Raw genomic sequence first — 27,879 nt, 5'->3', positions numbered from 1 at the left:
CAAGTTCTACTTATAAAATTTATATTTACATAAAACGCTTGAAATATGTACGTTTAAGTTTTGTTAGTACTAAACATAAAAAAAAAAATTGAATCTTAAATGCTAATAATTGAAGAATTTTTGCTCAAGCTTTTTATTAAAGCAATTAAGTCCAATCTTTAGCTTTCCACAACAGACAATGTATGTGATTGTCAACATCGGCCGGTTGCGATTTAGGAGATTTTAAATATTCGTAATGTGAAGGAGAAGTGATATGACGTGCTGATCTCTCCGATGAGTCCATATAACGACTAATAAGGGAACGATAACGCCTTCCAATTGTAGCAATTAAAGGTACTTGAGTATTTGGTACCGCAATAATTGTTTTAATCTTTATAGATAGAACGAAAAGATATTTTATTGCTAAATATTTAACTTAATAAGATATTAATATATAGTAATACGAAAAAAATATATATAACGGAATTGGTTACAAGTTCTCATCTCTCTGATAATTAGTTCGATTTTTTTTTTTTATGCATTGACAGAAATTGCAAAACATGCAAGAATGCTGTTGGTACTTTTAGGATATGTATTAGAACATCAACCGCGCCAGTTCAAATGAAGATAAAGCTTAGCTCAATAGTGCGCTTCTTCTTGTGAATATTTGTATTCTACAGCACTTGTAATGTACAGGATATATATTAAACTTGTACGAATATATGTAACGTCTAGAAATGATTTAAGATGTGCTCACCTGACTCACCTACGAAGTTTACGACTTATGGCGATGGAAAAATGACTAAAAAAGTCGCAAGGTGACATTATACGGTATTCCAGATACCCTTTTTCGTACAAGTCGGAGAAATTTTCTATTATTAAAATCATTCGAGCATTAGCAATATAAGTAAAGGGATTGCCAAGATGGAATACAAATTTCCAAAGATTTTTGCTTTTATATTATGTGCAAAAGCAGTTGCACTCTACATTTGTATTTTTACCTTGTGTTTGTTTCTCTTTTAATTCTCTTTAAGTTAAAATTTTATAATGTCAATTACCTCATTCTCGTAGGGCCGAAATACTGTAATTGGTCTTAGCGTATTAACTTCAGCTATAATCAAACAACCCCATGTGGTGCCTATATAAAGTTCCTGGCCATGAGCACATAACGCGGATATTTGGCATTTAATTGAACTGAGCCGTTCATCAATGGCTATACTTTTCAAAGATTCCGAGCATGGTAACAACTTGGAACAATCAAGTTTATTTTCAATTTGTTTTCGATTAGCATCCCACTGGTACACCATAGAGCTGAGGTAAAGACAGGTAAAAACATGGGTGCTGTTTGAACATATGCGGGCCACTTTGAGGTCTTCTTTAGTGTTTGGCTCATCACTATGACATAAGGCTTGATGACCACTAACGCCAGTTTTACTTAACGGAAAAACATTCAATTTTCCAGCCATTTCGCCGCACCACAATTCATATACACTATGAAAAAAAAAAAAGTGTGTAAAAGATTGTGTTTTTTTTTGCATTTGAAAACAAAAATATCTTACTCTTCAACCATTATGGATGTGGCACAATGCAATATTAAACCTGAACATATTTCAGTTAAGACAAAAGAGCCTTCGGCAAAAGCACAATTTGTCGGTACTTTCTCCGAATCCAATAAAAAGACGCGACCATTGTGCAGGCCTACGGCAACCCGCTGTATACCAGGGAAATAAGTTAAACTTATTACCGGAGACTTGATTGACGGATCCAACATGTAAGAAAAGATATGATTGTAATCCTGTAGATTACAGGCGTGCAAATTACCCGCAGAATCGCCCATCCAAATTGCATGTTCAATGATACTACAACATAACACGTTGATCTTAGGCATTCTTGTAATCGACGGAGTACGTGATGTCGAACCAGTACTCGATGTAGAGGGATGAGTGGACGATGGTGTATTCAACGGTGATGATCTCAATGGCTCTTCAACACGCGGTGATAACTGCTCCAAATCTGGAAATTTATGCGAGCACTTGAGACTGCTTAACTGTTGAAATTGTCCATATAACGAACAATCAAGTATATCGATGCGGGAATTATAACCTGGTAGCCACAACTCCAAGCTAAAAATTTTGTATGAAAAACGAAATATATTTTAAATAATATTTCATTATACACTGCCTGTTATTTTCAGGCTTCGAGATCAAAACAATACGCAACCGAAGCAGTAATTAATCATATGTTTTAAAAAAATGGACCAAGAAGAACGTCAAGTATAAATTTAAGGAATTGAATCGTGCTCATCAAGAAAATGTCGAGCATATAGCAAAGGAAATGAAATTCTTGAAATTGGAGGAAATGGATTGTAAGCAAAACACTGCTACAGCGGCGATCAAAGATCGTTTCCGTCAGGAAATTAAATGTTTCGTTAGTCCAAACGAAAAGGTTAAGTGAAAATTTTGTTACTTGACTTGGCAAAACGTATGCAAAACAATCCTTTGCTAAGCATCATAATTTTCTACTCGAACGACGACGTCAAGACATAAGAAATCGAGCTAAAGAAATGACTGAAACTGCAAATCTGTTTATAAGAAACAATTTTAGAAATCTTCCGTATTTTTCTTCTTCTTTCTATTCCTCTTCTTTGCGATTTGGCATAGAATCTGAAGAGGAGATGCGACGTGCTACCGGACATGAAAGTCGTCGCACTCGTCGTCGTTGCGAACGTGAACGTAAAGACCTACTAAGCTTACATCTGGACGGATTGTCGAGCGATGATCAGACATCTAACCGTTTCTCTCAAGGAAACTCATTAAACTGGGCTCTTATTTGATCAGAAATGTTGGATAAAGAAGCCAGGCGTCAATGATGAATTCTGTAAAGTTAAATTAATCTTGAAGAAGTTTTATGCTTGCGTAAAACTGATTACGGTTCCCATAAAGACACTTTCGTCAGTTTATGTCTACCTAAGGGAAGTGAAGAAAAGTAAATGCTTGCCGCGGTTTTAAGTTATTTGGCTCGTGTTTTCTTTACATTACAGTTAGAGAATCGTTGTTTTAAAAATATTTGCCATGATTTTCTCCATTAAGTGCTACAGCTCAAGTTTTAGAGAGGATCAACATTTATGTCAGGGGAGCATATCGTTCCGTTTTAATAAACACAATTGGAAAAAAACAGTTAATTCGTTTGCAGTACCTGGAGAAGCGTGCGGTTTCATCTGAAATAAAAAAAAAAAAAAAACCAAGAATACACATAAACTCGAAAATTGCAACTTTTTGTAGAATGAATTATCAATCAATACTACCTTCGATATTCGGTAGACTATTAAAAGCGCCACAAACGGCTTTATCATTATGCGGCAATGCGATAACATCCAGTAGATGTATACACTCGGGTGCTGTGAGAATGGAAACAATTTGGCTGGCGGTAGGCCGTTTTTTCGGTAAATCATCCCAACACAATATCATTAAATCCAAGCAATATGTAGGAAATTGTGTTTCTCTTTGAGTTAAAGCTGGCCGACTGCCTTCTAATATACATTCTTTAATCGATTCATGTCCTTCAAAAGGCTGTCGCAAACTGATATTCTCATATATAAACATTCCAAAGGAAAAACAGTCTACCTGCAAAATAAATTTGAATGGAATTTTTGAGGCCCATATTAGATGAAGCGGTTTTTTTTTACTTTCTCTGTGTATTCTTCTTCGCCATTATAACGTATTATTTCGGGCGCCATAAAGCCCTCAGTACCACCAAATCCCTTTGATCCGCTAGGCGCCGTTTGACGACTTATACCATAATCAGCTATTTTTATATGCACAATATTACGCGGTCCGTCCTCTCTATAAATTAAGTATTAAGGTTGTATTGTTTTTAGTGTCATTGCTTTGTTTTAACTTACGCATGAGGTTGAGGAAAATCCCAGACTAATACATTTTCCGATTTCAGATCCCGATAGATAATATGACGTCGATGCAAGTACTCAATCGCGCGGGCTGCTTGTAGCACTAAGATTTGAAAGGTATGAGGACCAACGTGAGCTCCGCTACGTCGATATTGTCTTAGAATTGAATCTAAGCCGCCCAAAGGAGCCAATTCTAAAACCAATGCTAAAGGTTTAATACATATTCCAACCAAAGGAACTATATTCGGATGTTTAAGTGTAAGCAATACCGCCAACTCTTGGCGGGCTGTGCAATACGCCTTACAGGCGTGCTGCAGAGGATCACGATCCCATTTTCCGAGCGCTATCTTATAAGCCATTAAAGCGCTCTCTTTTGCGCGTGTACCGGGTGCAACAGGTTGTAACATTTTCATAGCTACTGCTTTAAAAGAACGAGATCCCTTTATTTTACATGTGGCTTTAAAAACAAATCCAAAGGCTCCACGACCTAATAAAGAACCCTTAATGATGCTATCCGAGTTGATAGTGCACTTGTCAGGTATATCGGCGAATATAACATCGGGAGCCAATTTTAGCATTGACATTTCCAAGTGTATGGGGCAAGAGATTTTACACTGATTATAAACCGATAGAATACATTCTTCAATCATCCATGTGTAACAAACATTTGAGATGTCAGGTAAATTGTGGTAGAGGGGATGACCATCAACGGAAGTATTGCGGGATGAGCCAGCCGAATCGGGACCCACGCCAGAATCGGCATCAGATAAATATAAGGAATCCTGAAAAGATGTCAAGCGAGTTTTCTTTTAATTCAAAAGTGCAAAGTAAATCTATATTCTCCAAAAAACATGCTGTCATATATAAGTTAGGGGTAAAACAATTTTTTCAAAAACCACGCTAACATAACTTACCTCTGATCGCCTTTCTCTCCTTACAGTAGCATTTAAATAGGCAGAAAAAACATTTAAACCATCTTCACACGCATCACCGTGCAGATATACAGGACGCTTACTTCGCGATCTATTCACATAACCCAAACTAGTAGCATCGGCAACATCACCATCACCATTGCCGTTATCTGTATCAAATTTCTTACCGAGTTTACGCAAACATTTCGGACACATCACCAAACGAGTAATTAAGAATCGGCCCTCTGAAGTATGCACAAAACGTGTGCCCAGAGAAGGATACCAATCTTCAAGTAACAAATCAATATGATCCACGGATAAAGCAAGTAATTTCGCTACCACCGGCATGTTTGGCTCAATTTGAGTTACTAACTGTTTATTTTCTCCCTCTACCTCCTGATATACATTCACTTTCAACAGGGGGAAATAAATCTCCAGTATACTCGAGTTACATAAATTAATATCAGTCCAAATACCATCCAATCTCAATTTGAAACGATTCGCCGAATTACGGAATGGTTGAGTGTTCGCAGTCATTTGAAAAGGTAGCTCCCATATTTTGAAAATAAGTGTAGGACCGTAATACAGAGCAAGTCCTGTCTGCCACAAATTCCAATTAGTATCACTCTCCAGACTAGAACGTAATTCAAAACTAAAGTCTTGTTGTACATCGTTGACCATTTCGTAAACGTTTTTAATAGATTCAGTTATTTGATCGTCTGCCAATAAACGCGTAATTAAACGCGACCAAAAGCCAGATGGAAAATATGTCATCAATAAAATTCTTCGTAAGCTTGAGTCTAAGATATTAAGATCCATATGACTTGACAAAGTCATAGGTTCATAAACTATATTATTGTAACTAATGTCATCGGGAACGGAACAACCCAAATTTACATTACGACCTCTTGTGCGTTGAGATATCTGAAATAAAAATCAATTAAGTTACGTTTCACTTAACGAACCATAAAGTAAACGCTCACTTTTATAACAGTACCGGTATTAGCGACACTTTCTTCGTTCAGTGGCAAAAGAGACGGTATTAGCAAAGTTCTCGAATCCCAAGTTAAGGCCACCTCGAATTTATTTAATAGACTTACGATGTAGCTGCGATTCGAATTACCGGCCTGCCCGTTACTGTTGCGAAATAATAAATTCAAATCTTCCAATTTCATTATACCAGTACGTGCAAAGGGATTAATTTCGCGAACCGTAACAACATGGGCCAGCATATCACATAACCATTGTGGATCCAAAAAATAATAGTCCCTTAACGTGGCATCGTCATAATGTAATATGACGCCGTTATCGTGCAGGAACATTGTAGCCTGATTCAATTCAGCGGTATCGCGAAAACTTTTATAGTTGTGTAGGCGCATTTCTTCCGTGACCAATTTACGATAATTTTCAGCATCTAAAACTGGATCCATTCCGACCGCTCGTAAATTACACGCTATCACGTTAACAATATCCTCCAATGCTATGTAACTAGCCGGTATTTTTTGAAGTAGTAGCGGTTCCTTGGAGCCTGGTGAACGCAGCATAAAAGCCGTATCGTAAATGATATTAGCTAACAGACGTATATTATGCATAGTTTTGCAGCTTATCTCAATAGAATCAATGACCCGAGGTAAGCCAATTTTTTCTGCATCCGGTATCGCAATAAATTTCTCGCGTATCAGTTGCTGCAACTCTTCGGTTTTCTGGGCAGAGAACATTTCTCCCACTGCATCAAAATGGGTGCCCACAATAATTACTGGAGAATTTGGAGCACGAGCCTGAATATTTCCCAGCCACTGCAATATTTCGGCTAAACCTTTGTGACCATCCGTGATTTTCCACAGAACCAAATAAAGGCTACGTTTAGATAGGAAATATTGATGTGTCGCGTAATACCTGCAAAGGAAATATGTGTATGTGTATGTGTATATGTATATGTATATATATATATATATACAGCAATGGAAACTCACTCTTTTTGGCCACCAAAATCCCAAGTGCGAAAGACTACCGGGCCATGAGATCCAGGAGCCTTTTTACGCTTTTCACAAATCCAAGTACCAATATCCACGCCCACCGTCGATATGTTGCTGCCCTTTTGAGTTTTTGACAAGTTTTTTGTGTGGCCCATACGTTTGGCCCAGTGATTCTCTGCAGCTCGAGACTTTTGCGAGCCGGCACCCTGCCTTAAGAGATCCAGTAATGTTGTTTTACCAATACCTTGCACGCCAACTACCATTAATTTCATTCTTGCGTAAGATTGAGCATCTTCATAGATCGATTTCAAATATCCGATGATATCCATAGTTTTATATTTTTTACTCTCTATCATCGACTTGAGAGGATCTTGCAGTAAACAACCTCGTGTGTTAAGATTCCAAAGTCGTGTTAATAGACCGAGATGAGGTGGCAAATCAGTTATACCAACATTTCCACTAATATTCAAAACGCTCAAGCTACTCAACTCGTGTAGAGAGATTGGTATCTCTCTTAAGCAATTGTTACTGATATCTAACATAGAAAGATTGGGAAAAATAAGCTTCGATTTAGTCACGCCCACAATGCTCCAATCTGAATCATCGGCTTCATTGAAAACATCATCCGTAGATAATTGTATGCGCGTTAATAAGTTGTCGGCTAGAATTAATGTTCTTAAGGATTCCAAACGCAAGTGCCGACGATGACGACAAACACTCTTCAAGACGGTGCTACGAAACGACGAATTATTAGAATTGCTACTATGATGCTTGCTGAACGATGGTATCTCTTCACTGCCTTCTGTCTGATTGTGAGCCACAAAACTATAACATAACAAATGCGGATCAGCTTCAGCAATGCGCGGTAAACTAGGCCAACAGGAAATCTCATTATGACTAAGATCTAATTGTTTGAGCGTGGACGGATAACTCGTAACATGACCCATCGATCTTAGGCTATTATAAGACATATTAAGTCTGGTAAGATTAACTGCTAAACATGGCAGAGCCGCTGGTATTGAGGTAAACAAATTGTTCGCTATATTTAAACTATTTAATTGAGAAACGCCCTCTTCCTTTTTCGCCTCATTCCATTTCATATCATTATCGGTAATTTCTAAATTATTCGACCATATATTACGATGTAATAGGGGATGAAAGGTAAGAGTACTTGGTTTATTCTTGTAATCATGGCCGTAAGTTTCTAAATTAGCAAATGGCTCTAATTCCAATTTATCTAAACTAAGTTGCGATGAAGACGTTTGCATTGGTGGCACTGGTAAATCTTTTAGCAAATTGAAAGCTATATTCAATTCCCTGAGCTTGGGCGCTTTCCACATATCAAACGGCAATTCCTGTAACTTATTATTCGATATATCCAATATGGTTAACGCAGGCAAATGAAAAATTTCAGAAGGCAAATTGATCACTTGATTATCCTGTATGTAGAGCTCCTCCAAAACGGGACAATTATAAGCGGGCTTACAACACGGTGTATCCGAACTAGGAGCTGGCGGCAATTGAGTAATTTTATTTTGCGCTATATTTAAATATCTAATAAGAAAAAAAGAAAATAAAATAAAATAATCCCGACATATATATATATATAAAAAAGATATCAAACTTTAAAGAGATTAAGCCGAAAATTTCCACTGGTAAATTTGTTAATTGATTATGAGAGAAATCAATACGAGTTATAGCAGTTAAGGCGACTGCAGTCATTTTAGGATGCCCTTGAAGTTTAGGATTCAATTGCAAAACACCGTTAACCAACCAATTGACTCTGAAAATGTACAATTCATTACAACAAGTATTGCTATTAAAAATTTACTAAACACATGAATATTTACCTAACAAACGGTAATTGCACATTGGTGTTATTATGCCAATCGATAATCGTGGCCGTATTTGGAAACATAGTGCTATATGAGATATTGTTTGCTGAGGGTAAAAACACATTAACTTCTACTGGAGTAGGCAAGCCTTTTTTGTTGATTTTATAATCTGAATCAGGATGGACACGTTTCGCTAATAAGCGATTTAAAATAGCTTCATCTTCAGAAACTATCGCAACGCTTAAAGCAGAACCGTTATCATCGCGAGCACCATATCTAAAAAGGTACAAGAAACAAAAAAAAAAAAAGAGAAAAGAAAATTGCGCAAAAATATTTATTCGCGTAAAACACCTTCGAAAAGAAGCGGGTATGTGTTGCAAAGTTTGAATTTTTTTTTTTTTTTAACTCTAGAAATGTGTTAGTTGTCTTAGTTGGTCTAATGTTTATTCATTTGCATCAAAAATGACTTTTGCCATATTGTGAATCAATATTTTCTATATTTAGATAGGTTAACGATAATTCCATTATGAAATTATTATTTTCGCACCCAGCACTGGAGGTATACTAGATTTTTCATTCCATTTAGAGGACTTGCAAATGCGTTTAAAGGACAAAAAAAAAAAAAAATCGTTCTTTATCGCCATAAGAGGTCTTATGTTATTCTTTTAACATTTCGGAAAAACTTGGACGACACAGTTATTGGCCATAGGATAAAATTTTCGAATTGGTGGAATTGGCCACAAAAATCCCACTTAGTCAATGGCGACAAATTGTAGTTGAACATATAGTTGAAGTTGGTTTGAAATTTGTTGCCATTCTGCGATTGTACGAAGACCAAAAAAAAAAATATTGTGCACGGAATAGTCTAGTCCAGCTGCATAAACACAGTGAACAAGAAACAAAAAAATAACGCCCAAGAGATATCAATCTAAAATCGAGTATAGATAGAGGTCTTAACGATCTTTTAAGGCCGGTGTACACAGGGTCATGATTAATCAGGCGAGCACCCAACTTAAGCAATATTTATGACTTAGGGGTATAATATGTAAAACATAAAACAAAATTATTCGTTTTACTTATGAGAATTAAAATACTTACTTTAACAATAATTCTACCATTGCTAAAGACTTTTGCTTGCAAGCCTCAGCGATTGGTACATTACTAATACCGTAAATTTCCTCAGTACATTTCGGATCATTTTGATCCTCCACAGGCTTAGCAACGATATTTGGATTAGCACCATTTTGTAATAGAACGGAAGCAACATCCAGAAAGCTACCCCGAACGGCAGCCAATAAAGCTGTTTCACGAGCAGCACCACATAATAAGTTCAAGTTAATGGGGCACTTTTCACACTCGAAAGACTCTTCTTTTACACCCATTTGTTCACTATCTCCGGATATATTCAATTTAGACATTATGGCCTGAATACCGAACGAAATACGTTTTCGTGTTGGTGTTATCGGTGCACTTTGAGGACTTTGTAAGCATGTCTTATAAGCTTTTATTTTCCATTTTAGCAAGGCACTAACGAGTGACTTATTGCCCAATATGGAAGCTATATAAAGACTAGTTTGTCCGGTAACATCTTGACCATTCGGATCAAAAGGCAATCGCCATTCCCACACACCTTCCTCATCGCGATAGACGCTATACATATGTTCAGGATATTGATGTTGCATTAGGAGTTCAAGTAAATTTATATGGCCATTGATGCAAGCAGCATGTATTGGAAGCCATTTTTCAACGGTCGATTGCTGCAAAATTTGAAAAAAAAAAAAATCCATTGTTATTAAATATGCAGAATAAAGATATTTTTTGAATGAAAATGTTACTCGAAGCGGGTATTGATTGCTTTAAAAGAGGTTTCGACGTCGAAATACAAAGACACAATAGAAATAAAAGCCACAAATGGTATAAAATATATTTATGTTCTTGATCAGCGTCCGATTCTAAATTGATCTAACACTGTTACACTCGCCTGTTTTATCGGAAAGCACACGTTCACAAAACTTGGAATAAAAAGAAAAAATCTGACGTAAATGGTTTCACTAAATCGCCGCAGTTTGTCGAGTATGCTGCCGTTGTCGAGTTTGATGTCAATAAGAAGGTAGACATGAGTACACAACATGAGACACAATAAACCAAGGATTGAATTTTTGTCCAAGTGATAATTTATTTTAATACGACAAACTAAATACGACAACAGTTTAAACGGCTGTTGTGCTACGTAAACTACTGAAGGCTTTGTCATCGTCTCAGACGCGTGGCGGATGAACAGGCATTTATGATGATTAAGCGAACATTGAAAGCACTTATGTTCGGCACAAAAACAAATTGTACTGCTTTTCCAAATAAAGGCAGTACAATCACAACAACAACCTCTAGAAAATAATAATAATTCTTTATACCGTTCTTACCTGAACTAAGTCGGGAAATCGCTCTAACATAATTTTAGTGATATTATAGTGTCCATGATGTACAGCTGCATAGAGAGGTGAGTACTTGGTAACCGTATGTGAGCGACCATCAGCACCAGCGTCCAATAAACGATTTGTAATACTTTCGAAACCCGATTGCGAAGCTCTAAAAAACATTAACATGAATTAATATCTACATACATATATTTGTAAAAATTTGGTCACATACAAAAACAATAAAGTATTAGCCCCAGCCGGTGCCATATTAACTATTATCTGTCTCTCGGAGCCTAAAGCTTCCAATAGAACGCGTACTGTCCGCTCATCACCAGCAGTAACTGCTTGCCTAAGTTCGCGATGCTTAATCAAACGCACCTGTTCCCGAGCATCTTGAATGAAAAATCAAATTAAAGCGAAAATCAATTTAAAGCGAAATTAATTTAATTATAAAAGCGCAAGTAAACGCCACCCTCACTAATCGTTTAAGTTCAAAATTAATGAATCACCTAAACATTTAGTGACTTCAATGACCTCATCAATAAAATAATCGCAAGCATCTAAAGCAGTTTCGGTGCCCGCTTTTGGCTTATCCACAAAACTCCAATCCATTTATGTTCCTTTTTTTTTTTTTTTTTTTTTGTTTTTTTCTTTTATTGAAATATTTTCAAAAATTTGTTAATTCAATTTTTCCAAAATCACTTTTAAAAGATCCCGTATTCATTTATTTTAATATGGTTTCGAGACGTGAAACCTTACATTGAAAATGAGGCAGCTAACTGCTTAACATTACTTCAACGAAAAACAAAAAAAAAACATATGAGCTTTCGTTGATTTGGTTAAAAATCAATTGTCGTTAACTTCGCCAACAATTTCATTCATAAGCAAAAGATATAATAGAATTGAAAGCAAACGCAAGCAGCAATCACAACAGCAAAACACCTATAAATTTCATGTCACGATAACTGCGCAAGACACGCACTTTGTTGGTAAACAAACAACTGTTGCACGTGCTTCTCATGTTGCTTCTCATGTGGTATCGATCGATCCGATATACCTATAACGCTATATGTATTGCGCTAATAACTGTAACTATAGAAATCCTTCAAGGCAACAAATATCATTGTAAATAGTAAACCTAAGCCGATATAATATACACTTCGAGTGGTAAACGATGGGAATCAATGATGATACATGCATCTTGCATGCATCTATGCATGACTGCATGAATGAATGAATGATACGTAGATACGTAAGACAATGTGCGTAAGCATAAGACTGCAAAGACTGCATATATCTTTGCATGCTTTGCGGTTATAAGATATTTGCATAAAAATGAAGATAAAAATTAAAAACATGTAAACCTTGCCTGCGCATAAGTTAACTTAACCTTAACACAAAAATATAGCAGCAATAAATTAAATGTGATATTCTCTTATAACTCGGCTTTTACTTTCTTTCTTTCATTTCAATTGTTTATGGCTTGACATTTAAACTTTAAACCATCAAGAGCTCATTCATAGTTCATTTACTAATCAACTAGTTGTTAGATATTAATTTACTATCACTTAGCTGAGTTAATTAAATTTAATTAGAACAATAATGAATTGTTTTATAGATTACTTTACTTCACTTAGCACTCGCAAATATGTTGAACTAATAAACTGTCAAACTATCAATAGGCAGCTTAACTTTAATTCCTATTAGTTATTCAAGAGTTTATTGAAGAATTGTTTAAAAAATGACCTTGAACTTGATGAATTAGATTAGAAGTCTTTCGAGAAGCCAATTATTACTAAGTGGAAAACCAGTAAGGACATAACAGTGTAGCAAGGCTGAACGTTACGTAACCTGTGCCAGTTCACCTCGTACAATTACTCGCGCGATTTAGTAATAATACAGGAAAAATTACGCACGATTTTCATGAAAGCCAGAATATTGAAGAGCGCCCAAGAAATCACATGACGTGATCCAAATTTACCAAGCTTTATTCAAACTCCCTCTCTCTCTCTCCATATAACGGCTTGCTTTCCATGATAACCCCTATAAATGTTGAAGGTGTCAAAAAATTGACCTATTTGATCCATATTCCATACCGACAGTTGTTTTGTTTAATTGCTATTATGTGCCGATTTTCACCATAAAATATTAAAAATTAAACCTTTTTCTGAAGGACTTATTATTCATGAGAAATCTTATCTAGAGTAGTGTCATGTGGTTCAAACTTGATCCATTTAATTTTTATGTCAAATTACCATCATGAACAAATTTTCATCACAAGAACATTCAGGTTTTTTTGTTATGCAAGCATTACAAGCATTATCATGAGAATGCTTATATACGGTGACTTAAGTAGTCCAAAGTACACTTAAGTAGTCCAAATTAGGTATAGGTGAGTACAAAGAATTGTTTGCGTTTACAATATAAAACTTCCGATTGCCCCTTCTACCTAAAAACGTAGCCAATAAGGATTTATTGCTTAAAGCGATTACTTCCCAAGAGTCCACGCTTTTCTCGGGACATAGTGTCGAACCCAATGACTTACTAACCTAACTCATGCATCGCGATCGCACAACTTTACCTCTTCAGTTAATAAAACTCTTCGCCGACCAAATACAAAAAAATAAAGCTTGCGTATAAATCCGTCATACAAATCTTTTTATATGATTAAATCACAATCCTGGACCAACTTTCATAATAAAATATTTCAAATTAATCGTATAAAGCCTTATTTTTTGTGAGAATGTTTATAGAGCGTTTTAATGCATTCACTATTATTCGCCTTCAGTTATCCTCCTGAGATAAAACGAAGTTTACTCTCAATGCGATATCAGAAGAATAGAAGCACTGTTGACATACAACCACTTATGCCGCTTGTCGTAATATTTTCAGTTCATAACGACATACTAACGACACACGTAACTCCTTCAATTGAAGCAAATAGATTCGGAAATCACTGAAAACAAAATCAGATTCGAAGATCTACGAAGGAGCAGAAGAAATGCATGAGATATTAATCAATATAGGAGAAATCAGATAAATAAAAAATATAGGCTAAGAAGCCCAAACGTTGTTATATGGGATTTTATATCTTGCGACGTACCATTCAACGTAGGAGTATTAGCATTAAAAGGTTACTGATATATTCTTATCCTTAAGTGTTACACAAGAAAGATAACCAAGGAAAGACAATAACTTGTGCAAATTTGACATTTTGTTTCCCTGTTTGCTTGATTTTATTATTCTTTATCGCATAAAACTACAAATTAAGACTTTGTTACTATGGAAAGTTACTTTTTGGAGTAGGTTCCGCAAAACCTCCCTATATGATCCAAATTTGTTAATTTCTATGCCAGATTTCTTTTATGGACCAATTTTCTTTAAAAACTATTAAAAATCTTACCTTTTTGACGCATAAGAGTTTACTTTACTTTACTTTACTTTACGTCTCCAAAAAGAATTGGCTTTTACGACCCATACTTTCCATGAAATGTTACTATACTAAAATAAAATTATTCAATGGTTTTTGTCGAGAAATTTTGAAAAGTGCAAACCAATTTCATATAAATGCTTTTTTTAAATAATAATATCGTTAATAATGTTCGTCCTTGCGCCAAAACGTGCTCCAGTGACAGAAAGACAAAAGCATGAATTAGCTAAGTTCAGGTCGATTAGGAATCTATTTGAAGTCCTTCTTGGATTTGCGTGCTTTCCCATAAACCTAATATACATTGAAGCAGAAGTGATGTAGGGTATAATAATAGGATATATTGATCGTCTTTTTTTGCCATTTCAATTTGGTCTTCATATTTGTTCTAACAATTCTGCATGAGAGAATTTGCTTACTTCTTACTTCTATTTCTCTCTTACTTCAAGACTACTTTATGAAGAGAAGTCAAGTCGCACGCATTTCTTTCTATGCGTTTTTCCAATAATCATTGCACATTAGAACAAGAGCGTTATACTATAAATATACAACTATTTTATTGCATAGTTTTTAATTATAAACAGGAAATGCTGAATTTAAATGAATAATTGCTCAATACAACACGCAAATTGACGTTTTTTAATTCTTACGGTTATATATATATATATATATGTTTCATCTCAAAAATATCATTTCAGATTCTTTTTTTAAGCGAAAACAATAGAATAAATAGTTAATTATAAATTTATTGCGATTGAAATATAAACTTTTTCCTTCCAAATAGAAATAGAAAGTATTTCTTTGCAATTTTGTGAAGAATATATGCATGGAGAATGATTAAAATTTAATTATTTTAAATCACCTTCATCAGAATCACTCATATTTTCGAAATTTCAATAGCTTGTTTCACTTTTCAATCAAATCAAATTTAATTCTTTTTAGTAATTCTTTACTCTATGATTTCTACATTTTACTTGTGCATTATTAAGTAGTTTTTTTAAATAAAATTTTTATTGCATCTCGCTCAGAGCACTACAAACAATGTTTACCATTTACTAAAACATTTTACGACGATCAGCTTTCGTATACGTATAGGATATTAAAAGTGGGATTGTTAACGTACTCAAATGGAAAAATTATTTGAAAACTTACCAGATCGTTTCAAAATTATTATTTAAAGGAATCAAGAGAAACAAAAAAGAATCGTATAAAAATTGACTACAACCATTCGACCTTTTGAAATTTTTTGAAATAACTCGTATAGAAACTAATTGGAATAGTCGGCTTTGATGATAATCTATTAAAAAAATTTTTTAATGCATTTAAAATTCTTTAGTTACTCTTTTTCAATCCTTCGCTTTTAAATAATCGTATGAAGATTTTATTTTGTCGAATGAAAAAATTTTGGGTTATTGGCTACTATGTGCAATGTATAAAACCAATAACGACACAACACATACGCACACAGTTAAAAACAGCAGAAAAGAACTGCAAGCGACAGATTTACTAAAAAAAAATTTTATTAAATTAAATTACAAGTTTAACTACTAATAAGAAATATAATTTATTGTAAGAAAAAGCTATGATTTATACACGAATATATTCTTATATGATTCAAAGCATATGTCGATTTTGTTAAAATGCAAAATATGTGTGCAGAAAAGCTTTGAAATAAAACAAAAAGGAAGACTTTTTTTTCTTGGGAAAATATTGAGGTTGCGCTCTAATTATTGTGAAAAGGAAAACATTAAAATATAGTTATTGAAACGATAAACGTACCAGCATAAGGAGATTTACTATTAAAAGTAAGCAAAAAATTTTAAATGCAATTTTTGTTGCGTTTATTTGTGCGTTTATATAGTGCTACCGCAAAAACAAATTCTGAGACAACGTTTATTAACAACAATCGTTTAATTTTTTTAAACTGCATTCCTTGCAAATATACGTACACTTAAGTGTGTTTATGTGGATAGATGAGCTGTTGCAGTGTCTAAGTATTGAATAAATATGGTCAATGTGTTTTTCTTACTCCTTACCTGGATGTTTCCCTCTGCTTCATTGACTAAACAGCCAAACGTGAAGAATGAAACTTATGTGATTTGTGCTGCTAGCAATGGAACCAATAGTAATTTTGTGGGCTTTATTTGCGCACTTTTTTGTTCTATTTACCGCTTTCCCATTCATGGCAACGTTAAGTGCAAACATCTTAACTGGCGACGTACTAGAAATGAAACTATCATCTATGTCCGTTTTACATATAGAAAACTAAAAATAATAAAGGCAAAGTTTAAAAGAGAACAACAACAACTGCATCATCGTATGAAACACATCATAAGTGACAACAATGAGTATACGAGCATTGATATTAATTTGTAGGCTTCAAAGGGTACCAAAAGAGTGTGTGGGCTTTGCAAGTGAGTGGATGTAGTATTTATAGTACCCTAAATAAATTTTAATATATGCGCTTGCGCGTGTTTTTAATAAAAACTATTTCATTACAACAGGAGTAAAAACACAAAAAGGAAATTAGGCTAATAAGTAGTGGTGTGATACAGCATTTTTCCTTTTTTTTTGTTTTTTTTTTTTTAGGTTAACAGTCAGAAATAGAAAAGTATAATAACAGTAACAAAATTGAGATAAATTTTTATTTAATACTACATCTTACTTTCAGCTCCAAAAATACAAAAATATATAAAGACAACAAGTTAATACTTACTATTTATTTTCATGTCTTTTTTTGCTGTTGCAGGTTAGCTTCGACGACGGCATAAACAACATCTACAACAGGAAAAAGAATGTCACCGCTGAGTATTTCATCATTTTCATTTGACATCTGGAAAAACGATCCACCGGATGTCCATATAATGGTCTTTCTGCCCAATGGACTAATGATGTTACTCCATATGCCTTCCACATCCACCATCAGAGATATTAAATTGGTAATTATTTTCGCAAGTATTTAAAAAAACAAATAAAATTCTGTACTCGTTTTCTTGTTTTGAATTTCAGGAGGCCATAAAATATTCCAAAAATTATCCCTTATATACTCTTATAAAGGATTCTTGCAATTACGAAGTCAGTGGTATAACGAATTTTGCTAGCATAGAACCATTTACCGATGAATCGAAACGCTTATGCGATCTGCAGCCTTATTTTTGCCTTATTCGCTTAACCGAACGCAGTGAAGCCACCGCTATTTCTAGCGATTATGAATTATCGAAAATGGTTAGCAATATGATCGGTAAATCTTTTGAAGAATACAGCTCGCAACGTAGTCCTGAAGAAGATGACTTTCGTAAACGAATGACTCTCTTATGCGATGAAATTGAATTGGAACGTTCAAAATTCAGTTGGTCCGAAAAATTATTATACGAGAATCCCATGCGGTTAGCGAATACGCCCGTAATGCCGGAAATTATTAAGGCACGCTTAAAAAATTCGAATTTTCTAATAGTAGTCAAGCTGGAGAATGACGAGACATCATTTACAATACAAGTCAATGAAAATCATACACCGAAAACTTTAATCGATTCGGCTCTATCGAAAGTACGTAAATCGCAGATAAAAGTAAGCGATCGTGCTTCCGATTATATATTAAAAGTGCGCGGCCGTGACGAATATTTGTTCGGTGATTATCCCTTAATACAATTCATCTATATACAGGTGTGTAAATTGTGCAATTTTGAGAGAAAGAAATTGACTAATTTTAAATTTTTTAAATGAATTTTGGGTAAATGCAGGAAAGTTTGTCCGGTTCTGACGTACCTAATGTTGTGCTAAAACCTATACATACTCTACAGTCTTATATAAGCTATAAACAAGAACTGAATGCTGCCCCCAAACGCCCACCAAAACCAGATAGTTTGCGTTTACAAAATCAAACTAACAACGAGTTAACGACTGCGACTCTGGCCAAACGTAAAATAAAAATGTCTTGGGATATCGAGCAACCGTTCCGTTTACGTCTGCAACGTATCGATAATGTTAATTGTGATTTAGTGCGTGGTATAAAAATCGGCATACATATTGGTTTATATCATGGCGAACGTAGATTATGTGCTCATCATTCAACCGATATACCCAGTAGTAATAATCGTTCATTTACGTTCGAGCAAGATATTGCATTCGATATACAAATGCAAAATTTACCCCGTATGACGCGTTTATGTATTGTCATCTATGAGGTGACAAAAACAACACGATCGAAAAAATCGTCAAATACCAGTAGTAGTAGAGACGGTACAATTTATAAAGATAGTAATGTTAGTATAAATCCATTGGCTTGGGTTAATACTACATTATTTGATTATAAGCATCAATTGAAAAAGGGCTTATTAAACTTGTATACGTGGACCTATGCCGATGATATACAATCAGATGAGATCTTCCATCCGCTTGGCACAATTGAACCGAATCCACGTAAAGATGAATGTGCTGTCATACAACTCACATTCCATAAGTATAACAAAAACGAATAAAGTTTTTTTTTAAATTACGCAGAAAAATTTAATAATTAATTAATTATCCCGTTTCAGTTATGGTTATGATAACATACAATATCCTTCAGAGGAATTGGTATTACTGCATGCATCTCATTTGGCTAATAATGAAACATTAAGTCGCAGCAACACTGAAGATGCTTCAATAAGTGTGAGCCAAATGTTGTCACAGTATTTGCGCAGCATTAATAAAATCTTTGAAATGCATGATCAAGACCGGAACGATATATGGGCCAAAAGGTATGAAAATTATCATTCGCTAATTAATAGTCATTAGTTATTTACTTAAGCTTTACCGCAGATACGATATAAAAGAAGAAGTACCCGAAGAATTATCGATACTCCTGCACTGTGTTAACTGGAACGAGCGTGATGAAGTGGCCGAAATGTGGTCTCTGCTAAAACAATGGCCCACTATTTCTGTCGAAAGATCATTAGAACTTTTAGATTATGCTTATCCTGATCCTGCGGTACGCAATTTCGCTATACGATGTCTGCGTTTATTAAAGTAAATTAATGATATTCTTTACAAGCCACCATAAGATAGATATTTGATCGTGTACATTTTCCTGCATAGAAATAGATAAACGAAACACTATAAAGTACCTATACTTTGGTTCAGCGTGATTAGCGCGATATGCATTTACATATGTCCGTCTGAGCGTGTGATAAAATCATCCCGAAAATCATCCAAAAAAACAAATTTGTTATTGTTAAAAAATGAATGAAATGTTTTTTCGGTCGGCTTATTGCCAATGTCCTTGATGCCAAATAATTTTAACTAATATTCTACAGCCTTTAGTTAAGGAGATTTTGATTTAATTTTCAATTTTTAAAGCTTCCTGCAAAGTTAAAAAAAATTTTGCCTGGGATTAGAAAAACACCCCATGCATACAAGGAGTATGTAAATAAAGCTTTTAGTTTGCAGAGAAGCTACTAACTTACCAAAGAATTTGATTTGGAATATGTGGGAAACTTATCGAGCACATATCGTCGTGGCGATTATAAAAATAAAAAAAATTTATCTCATCCTTAATCACTTTCCTTTTCTTATTATAGAGATGAGGAACTGTTATTGTATTTGTTGCAACTTGTGCAAGCCATGAAACACGAATCATATCTTGATTGCGCTCTTGTCTCCTTTGTACTTGAACGGGCTTTGCGTAATCAACGTATCGGCCATTATTTCTTCTGGCATTTGCGTTCTGAAATGCAAACACCGTCTATGCAAACACGATTTGGTTTACTGCTTGAAGCTTATCTTAAAGGTTGCAAGCCGCACGTCCCGCTTTTACGTAAACAATTGCATGCCCTTGAAAAATTGAAACAAGGTTCAATGTTAGCTAAAAAAGGTAGTAAAGATAAAGTACGCAATTTATTGCAGGATTTTTTACACAATCAACGCAACAGCGGTGTCTTCCAAAGCATACAGAATCCATTGAATCCTAGTTTTCGTTGCAAAGGTGTTAAACCAGAAAAATGCAAAGTAATGGATTCAAAAATGCGGCCACTTTGGATTGTATTCGAAAATGCCGACCAAAATTGTAATGATATTTATATAATATTTAAAAATGGTGATGATCTAAGGCAAGATATGTTAACTTTGCAAATGCTAAGAGTTATGGATCAGTTATGGAAAAATGAAGGGTAAGTCCACGTCTACCACAACATTCACACTTTCTTTAAGCTATATATATTAAGATTATATCAGATATATGTGATCTCTGGGAGGACCCTATCATAAATAGCATTATTCCAATTTGTAAATGATTAATATTATTGAAAATAGCAGAGCGAAATTTTTATTTTAAAACAATTTTTTTGTTTATTGTTATTATACCCATCACTGTGAGGGTATACTCATTTTGTTTTTTTTTTTTCATAACATATATAACATCCAAAAGGAAGCTTCAGAGATCCTATTAAAAATATATATATTATTGATCAGCGTGAAATTCTGAGCGTATTCAACCATGTCTGTCCGTCTGTGTGTATGTATAGTGTGCGTTCTTTGTACTCTCCTGGTCGCAAAAATGATTTCAAATTTGGAAGAAACATTGGAAGCTTCTGCACGCAGGTGGCTACTAAAAATGGACCAAATTGGTCAGAGCAGAAGTGCGCAGTGGAGCGTAAACTGAACGCAACTCGGTTTTTTTTAACAAAAGTTTTTGGATTTTTGTTCGTTACTCGGAAATTATTAAAGCTACTAGGCTGAAACTTTCCACATTAGCCTTACGGGATATTCTATTCTCTAGGTCCAAAATAATCGGAAACAATCGGCCGTGCCCACGAAAAGCTGCAAGTAATTAAATTTTATTTTGTTCACTCTTTTGAGGTTTTATTCTTATTCATAAGATAAAAATCATAAGACAAAAAAGACAGAATAGAATGTTTAATGTTGTTTTGTACACTACTCAAATCAAGATATATTATCTGCCTAAAATTGGGCTAATTTTTTCTTAATAATATCAGCGATATGGGTATTAAATGAAAGAACTTGGCGAATAGAATGTGACAAGCATAGTGATGGGCATGATGGACATGCAAGATTCGGCCACCGCCGAATGTAACTTTCTTACTTCTTTGTTATAGATTGGATTTCCGCATGAATATCTACAATTGCATTAGTATGGAAAGGCGTTTGGGCATGATTGAAGTTGTATTAAATGCCGAAACAATTGCGAATATACAAAAAGAAAAAGGAATGTTTTCAGCGACATCACCATTCAAAAAAGGCTCTCTCTATAGTTGGCTAAAGGAATACAATAGAACTGAAGAAGAAATGAATAAAGCGATTAATGAGTTTACACTATCTTGTGCAGGCTACTGTGTTGCCACCTATGTACTGGGCGTAGCCGATCGACATTCGGATAACATTATGGTTAAGCGGAACGGTCAGGTAAATTACTAATGCAATTTGTCTTGATTTGTAACATGAAAAAAATTTATCTCACATCCGTTTCGTAGCTATTTCATATTGACTTTGGACATATATTGGGTCATTTTAAAGAGAAATTTGGCGTGCGTCGTGAACGTGTACCATTCGTTTTGACTCATGATTTTGTCTATGTTATTAACAAAGGTCGGGGCGATCGTATGGCCGAAGAATTTCGTTATTTTCAAGATAAATGCGAGCAGGTAGGTTTGTCAATTTGAATATTTAAACATTTTTTAAAACAACTTAATTATATTTGCTTTACATAAAGGCATTTTTAATTTTACGCAAACATGGCTGCCTTATACTATCATTGTTTAGTATGATGATATCGACCGGATTGCCAGAACTATCATCAGAAAAAGATTTAAATTATTTAAAAGAGACTTTGGTATGTTTTTTATATAAATAATTTCTTATTTAAATAAATTTATATAAAATGTTTGCGTTCTTTCTATTTTGAAGGTTTTGGAATATACTACGGAGAAGGCTCGAGAACATTTTCGTTCAAAATTTAGCGAGGCTTTAGCCAATTCCTGGAAGACATCACTTAATTGGGCTTCACATAATTTTTCGAAAAATAATAAACAATAAAAATATCAACTATTCTTTTTGAATTTGGTCATGTTTCGTGAAAGTTTTTTTTTTTTTTTTTTTACAGAGCTGTTATCATATATTAACTAAAGTATAAAATGCACTTATGGCACATACAGGATATTTAAATATATTTGTATGTACATCTATATATATAAATATGAATATATATATATATATATATTACTATTGTATACATTACCTACACCGCACGCACGCTTCGGTATTTTTAGTTATTTTTCGAATTTTCCTCTTTCTTATTTTTTTTTTTTTTAGTCAAGCATATATAATATTTGTCTAGTTGAAATTTATAAAAATTAATAAGAAAAGAAACTATGATATTTTTGTGAATTAAATTAAATCACATTATAAATATAAAATATATACATATATATGTATATATATATATATATATATATATATATATATATACATTGTAACTAATATGTAAGAAAGAATAACGAAACGCATTAAAAAAATACTTCAAAAGTGTTCAGCACTCTCTACATTAGTTTTAATAATAATTAACCTGCAAAGGCGAAAAAAAATGAATCATTATTATCATAAATCATTTGAAATAAAAAAAAAAAATAATAGTAATAATATAAAATTAAATGGTGGTCTATTTTGTCAATGCCTGATGATAATCGATGCGGTTTGAAAAGGTTTTCTTAGCTGTCCTTTTTGTCAATCGTAACACTTCGTCTATATTTCAAATGAAATTTTTGTACAATTAGTCGATAAAGCATTTAAAATATTTTTTTGGAATTTGGAAGCGTTTACTCCGTTTTTGGCTGATGTTTGTACGCAAATTGATGCAAATGATGGCAAATAATTGTGAGCAACAAGTTGGTTCTTTAATGATATCATTAATATTTGAATCATATCGACAGAGAGCGAAGCACCAGAATATGTTTTCAGATTACGGATTCGCCAACGGGTATTTCTATGCAATTCAAAAAATTAGCAAATCAACAACAAGTAAGAACACTATAATGGTCCTTGGGCCAAAACACGTTACTGTACCGAATTTCAACGAAAATTTCTCCAAAAATATAGTCTGCATATTGAATGCAAGCAGTCAAGGCTTAAAGACAAACAGACAAGATCAATTCAAAAAGTGATTTGATTCCCTATCGATCGGTATAATAAAAGCTATTGACATCTCAAAAAGTTGCTTTGGGTGTTGCATATATCCTTACAAGTGTACAACTTATATCACGAGCAGTGTGGGGTATAAAAAAAATTTGCCCGTATGTGGGCTATAAATGAAAATATTTCGACTTGTCAGTGAAGGAAGTCAGCAAGAGATCTAAGGATGGCAAGCGCAAATTGCGTTGCTTACCTTAATTGCGAAAAGGATTAAAGAATTTAAAAAAAAAGTTACGCAATGCTTAAGTCCTTATTGGCTGCTTACAATTACGAATGTTGCTTTTTATACAAGGCCGTTGTCAACGTGCAGCTAAGTTAATAGCATGAGTATAAAAACTAAAACATAATTAACGTTACCGGGGAATTGATTTTTGTTTTTAAATTTTATATATCATCTATTACAACTAATTGGATTTTAAATAAAAAGAGAGCCAAAATTTATTTATTTATTTTCTTTTTTTTTTTAATTGAAACAACTATGTCCCCGCCCAATTAAAAATAAGGTTTCTATGAACATTGTTGAGTAACTGCATAACTCAGCAGTATTTCCGTTCATAGTAAGAGTTTAATGACTTACCATCTTGTCGTAAGATTAAGTTTTCAAATTAGTGGATTACGCGGACAGACTGCTATGTGTTGTTAACTGCTCATAAATTTTTAATTAAATTGATAATAATAACTTCTTCTTGAAATTGTTTCCATTGCGTGACGCCTTGAAAGTGAATGCAGCATATAGAACATATTTTTCAAATAAAGCTCTCTTACTCCCTCTTACCTTTCAAAGGCAAAGTTTTTATATGTAATTTTTTTCTTTTTTATTTTTTCTCTTTCTTAAATAAACATACATACATATTTTGACACTTAAAAAGTAAAAAAAAAAAAAAAAAAAAAAAAATCTATAGTTTGTCTCAGCATATAAGGTTTCATTTTTGTTTTTTCTTTTTTATTTATTACATAATACAATAATAATTTGTAAATTTTATTTTATATTAAAAACGATAATATAAAAAATAAATTTATTAAAAACTAGAATGTTTTTCTTTTTAGCAATAACATAAAATGGAAAAAATTTGCAAAAGTACAAATTTCATTGTATAGATTATATATATAAACTTTATAAAATAGTTTTTTTCGCGGTTTTTTTTTTTTTTTTGTTGCTTTTCTTTTTTTTTTTTTCTGTTCTCCAATTACACATAGGCTACGTACTAAATGCTAAACTATTATTAATTTATGAAAGTATAGACAAATGGAAAAGTTTATTTTTTCCTAATAATATAAAGAAGATGATGTGTTGAAAATATAAGAAAACAGGAAAAAGGAGTGAGACAAATGGTTGAAAGAGAAATGATAAGAAAATCATATTCGCCTTATGGTGAATACCTAGATATACCAATGCTTCAATACCAATGCCAGCCATAACAGCCGGCAGCGGTATATGTGTACGTACATGCAGAGTTTTGAGAGGAATATATTTGACTTTGTTTTTATTTATTTATTATTTTTTTTAATTTTTATGAGCAATGAATTATTGAATTGAATTCTATTTTATTTCTTGCTCTACTTTACTCAATTTTCCAGTGTGTAGCTTGTTAAGGTGTAACGTCTCCATTTTCAATTTTATTCCTCTAAATGTACCTTAAGAACAAATGGACCGTCAATGCAGTATTCGAACTATTTTTCGTTTCTAACTTACTCGGTCTTTGAATCCATGTAAATGTATCTACTCACGCCCATCGCTAATAGAAATAATTGAGAAATATTACGCTAAGCCTGGATTTTGCCACCAAAATGGGCTTTGCTTTATTATGTATGTATATATTACATATATATAGATTATTTTTGCCAATTTTTGGTAAGGCAAGTAAATTCGAATAAGAGACGCTTGCATTATCCTAATAAACAGTGATCGACCGATATACCTATCCTTCAAAGTTGTGCTCGAAATTTTCTGCGTTTATCGAAAGGAACCCTGCTCGAATTTAAATATCAAATAACTCATCTATGGGCAGACTTGGCTACTAAAGGGAACCATATTCCTTGTATACTTGATACGAGTTTATGAATCTTTGAATAGGCCCGGATAGTGATTTATTGAGGTACGAACAGTTAAACTTTTCTGACTTTACTATTGGCCAAGCCCATAGACGTGTCGGAAAAACTGACAGTTAAGTGTGGATTTAAATTGCATCGCCAAAATGACGAGTATACTCGTCATACAGAGAGTATGTGTAATATGAAATGAAGTTGTAATGCCATACACAGATTCTAAAATATACTCTTGTAACAAGTTTACATTCATAATGATAAAATTTGATGAGGAAATCTGACAACGACGAATGAACGGATCATATTCGTCATAGGTGCAGTTATTAATTGGTTAAACATGCATATCGCCTCGGAAATTTCATTTCGAAATTCGTTTAAAATCGATAGCTGGACTTTTTACATATATATATATATATGTAAGTTTAAAAGACTTGAATTAAAATTTTTTTTTTTTATTATTTAAAACACCGATGAGTCTGCGCCCGGGTTTGTCTATTAGAATTCCAAGTCTTGCTAGCGGTATTATTATAATAATAATTGTATTATGTTGTAATTATTTTTTCATTGAGGCCCCAGTTGTCTGTTATATCAATTATATATATTTTAATTTTTTTTAAGTATGCTATGTGCTTGTTTTAGTGAAAGCAATAATTGAGGCATTTCGCCATATATGGCTGTGATGAGCGGCATTACAATATAAAAAATGCCAGTTAAAGGGAAGTTTATGATAGGAATGCTTACTCGTACATAGCATGTTACGTTTATATTATTCACTTCTCTCAAGGTATCTCAAGGTAATTTATAAAAAGACAGAAAGACAGAGACAGAGACAGCCGAGCCGAATATTCATTTTTTTCTCCTTTGTTAATAAATTATTATTTTATTTTTTTTTTAAGATAAGCAAGAAAGTTCAAAAAAAGAGAGAAATGATATTAAAATAAAAATAATAAACTAAATTATAAAAATTTCAATAATTTACATAAAAGACCGTCTTCAAATGTATTTATTTTATAAATATTTTTAATTTTGGAATATTTGTTTTTAAGAGTTTACATTTTTTTTTTTTAAATACTGTACATTGTTCTTTATATATATATATATATATATATATATGTTCTTTATATATGTATATATAATATGTATATAAACATTTAATTAATTTCGCTTTTATATATTGTTTTATTTATTTTTTTTATGCTTGTATACAAAATATACGCTTTTTCGGAAAATTATTTAAAACTTAAATGTACACATTACTTTTTATGTATTTTGTCTTTTTTTATAGGAATTTTTTTGTGTTTATTTTTTTAAATGAAACACTACTGATTTCTTTCATATTTTATATATTAATTTTTTTATTTATTTATTCATTTTTTTTTTTTTTTTTTTTTGATATTATTGTTAATTATATTGCAAGTGCCTTTTTGGGAGTTTCGTGTAAACGTTTTGTATTTGGAATTTTAATATATATGAAATTTGTTTTTTTTTAACACTTGCAGTTTTGTACCTTAATTCATACATGTTTTTTTCATGAATAAAATAAAAAAAATAAAAAAATTCTAAATATTATTTTTATTTCACTGAAAACAGTGTTTATCTCGATCTTGAAAATGGTTGAAAAACTGTTTTAAATAAGAAACGAATCTAAACTTTTCAGCTTAAACGAAGATGATGTCGCCTAAGATGCACTATAATCTAATAGCTAATGAACAGAAAAGTACAGTTAAGTGTAAAAGCAGCAGACATTTGATTTTCTATTTTCATTGATTTTATATTATTATTTATTAAATAATAAATGTCGAGTAATTTCTGGAGAATCATGACTGAAACCTGTATTGTTATAACCATGGGGGCAGCTTGGAGAATATTTTGACATAACATGCATAAAAAAAGTGGAACAGGGAGGAGACATTTCTTAATGCCAGCAGGAAATGTTATTGTTTTTTTTTTTTTTTGTTCTTTTGTTTAAGACAATGGGTAGGTTTCACTTAAACGATCGCCGGCAATTCGCTAAAATCTGAAAGCACTTTAAGAAATGTCCTGTCACAAAAAAATCGAAGCAAAGTAGGGAGAAAACTTAAACGCACCTTATGATAACGATCTGAATTTTTACATTGAATGTTTACAAAGAGTTTAGATTTAAATGTGGGATGAAAATAATCCGTACCAATTTTGTCCACGATCAATAAAAAAATTGAAATAAT

General features: G+C 33.1%; 2 protein-coding genes across 4 annotated transcripts; one reads left to right on the top strand and one right to left on the bottom strand.

Annotated features, from left to right (window-relative positions):
• Positions 1 to 80: 80 nt before the first annotated feature.
• LOC119638853 (leucine-rich repeat serine/threonine-protein kinase 1) lies at positions 81 to 15,488 on the bottom strand. Of its 2 annotated transcripts, none has more exons than XM_038035928.1 (16): positions 15,312 to 15,488; positions 11,255 to 11,414; positions 11,026 to 11,191; positions 9,704 to 10,362; positions 8,621 to 8,881; positions 8,395 to 8,553; positions 6,768 to 8,324; positions 5,778 to 6,690; positions 4,798 to 5,718; positions 3,881 to 4,665; positions 3,665 to 3,821; positions 3,284 to 3,602; positions 3,175 to 3,196; positions 1,539 to 2,102; positions 1,038 to 1,470; positions 81 to 370 (listed from the first exon to the last, which is right to left on the bottom strand). In XM_038035928.1, the coding sequence occupies exons 1-16, from the start codon at positions 15,328 to 15,330 to the stop codon at positions 146 to 148; spliced, it is 7,320 nt and encodes a 2,439-aa protein (XP_037891856.1). In that variant the 5' UTR covers positions 15,331 to 15,488; the 3' UTR covers positions 81 to 145. The 2 variants fall into 2 exon arrangements, with proteins under 2 accessions (XP_037891856.1, XP_037891855.1); XM_038035927.1 differs by lacking the exon at positions 15,312 to 15,488 and adding an exon at positions 11,532 to 11,643.
• Positions 15,489 to 15,923: 435 nt separating this feature from the next.
• Positions 15,924 to 22,591, top strand: LOC119638878 (phosphatidylinositol 4,5-bisphosphate 3-kinase catalytic subunit delta isoform). Of its 2 annotated transcripts, XM_038035959.1 has the most exons (11): positions 15,924 to 16,254; positions 17,199 to 17,388; positions 17,459 to 18,112; positions 18,190 to 18,908; positions 18,985 to 19,188; positions 19,250 to 19,456; positions 20,008 to 20,595; positions 21,541 to 21,847; positions 21,916 to 22,086; positions 22,155 to 22,274; positions 22,349 to 22,477. In XM_038035959.1, the coding sequence occupies exons 2-11, from the start codon at positions 17,245 to 17,247 to the stop codon at positions 22,475 to 22,477; spliced, it is 3,243 nt and encodes a 1,080-aa protein (XP_037891887.1). In that variant the 5' UTR covers positions 15,924 to 16,254; positions 17,199 to 17,244. The 2 variants fall into 2 exon arrangements, with proteins under 2 accessions (XP_037891887.1, XP_037891888.1); XM_038035960.1 differs by lacking the exon at positions 15,924 to 16,254 and having other exon boundaries at positions 17,245 to 17,388; positions 22,349 to 22,591.
• The last annotated feature ends 5,288 nt before the right edge of the window (positions 22,592 to 27,879 follow it).

The sequence above is a fragment of the Glossina fuscipes genome, unplaced genomic scaffold (genome assembly GCF_014805625.2).
Source record: "Glossina fuscipes isolate IAEA_lab_2018 unplaced genomic scaffold, Yale_Gfus_2 110, whole genome shotgun sequence".
Taxonomy (NCBI): Eukaryota; Metazoa; Arthropoda; class Insecta; order Diptera; family Glossinidae; genus Glossina; species Glossina fuscipes.
Note: the sequence above shows the minus strand (reverse complement) of the source record. Positions and strands in the feature narration are given on the sequence as shown.

Excerpts from the sequence above, each read along its gene's own strand:
- LOC119638853 (XM_038035927.1), bottom strand. The coding sequence starts at position 11,634 with ATGGATTGGAGTTTTGTGGATAAGCCAAAAGCGGGCACCGAAACTGCT. Across the intron at positions 10,363-11,025 it reads GATTTCCCGACTTAGTTCAG|CAATCGACCGTTGAAAAATG; the intron begins GTAAGAACGGTA and ends CAAATTTTGCAG. Across the intron at positions 3,197-3,283 it reads TAGTCTACCGAATATCGAAG|ATGAAACCGCACGCTTCTCC; the intron begins GTAGTATTGATT and ends TTTTTATTTCAG.
- LOC119638878 (XM_038035960.1), top strand. The coding sequence starts at position 17,245 with ATGTCACCGCTGAGTATTTCATCATTTTCATTTGACATCTGGAAAAAC. Across the intron at positions 19,189-19,249 it reads AACGATATATGGGCCAAAAG|ATACGATATAAAAGAAGAAG; the intron begins GTATGAAAATTA and ends GCTTTACCGCAG. Across the intron at positions 19,457-20,007 it reads CGATGTCTGCGTTTATTAAA|AGATGAGGAACTGTTATTGT; the intron begins GTAAATTAATGA and ends TTCTTATTATAG.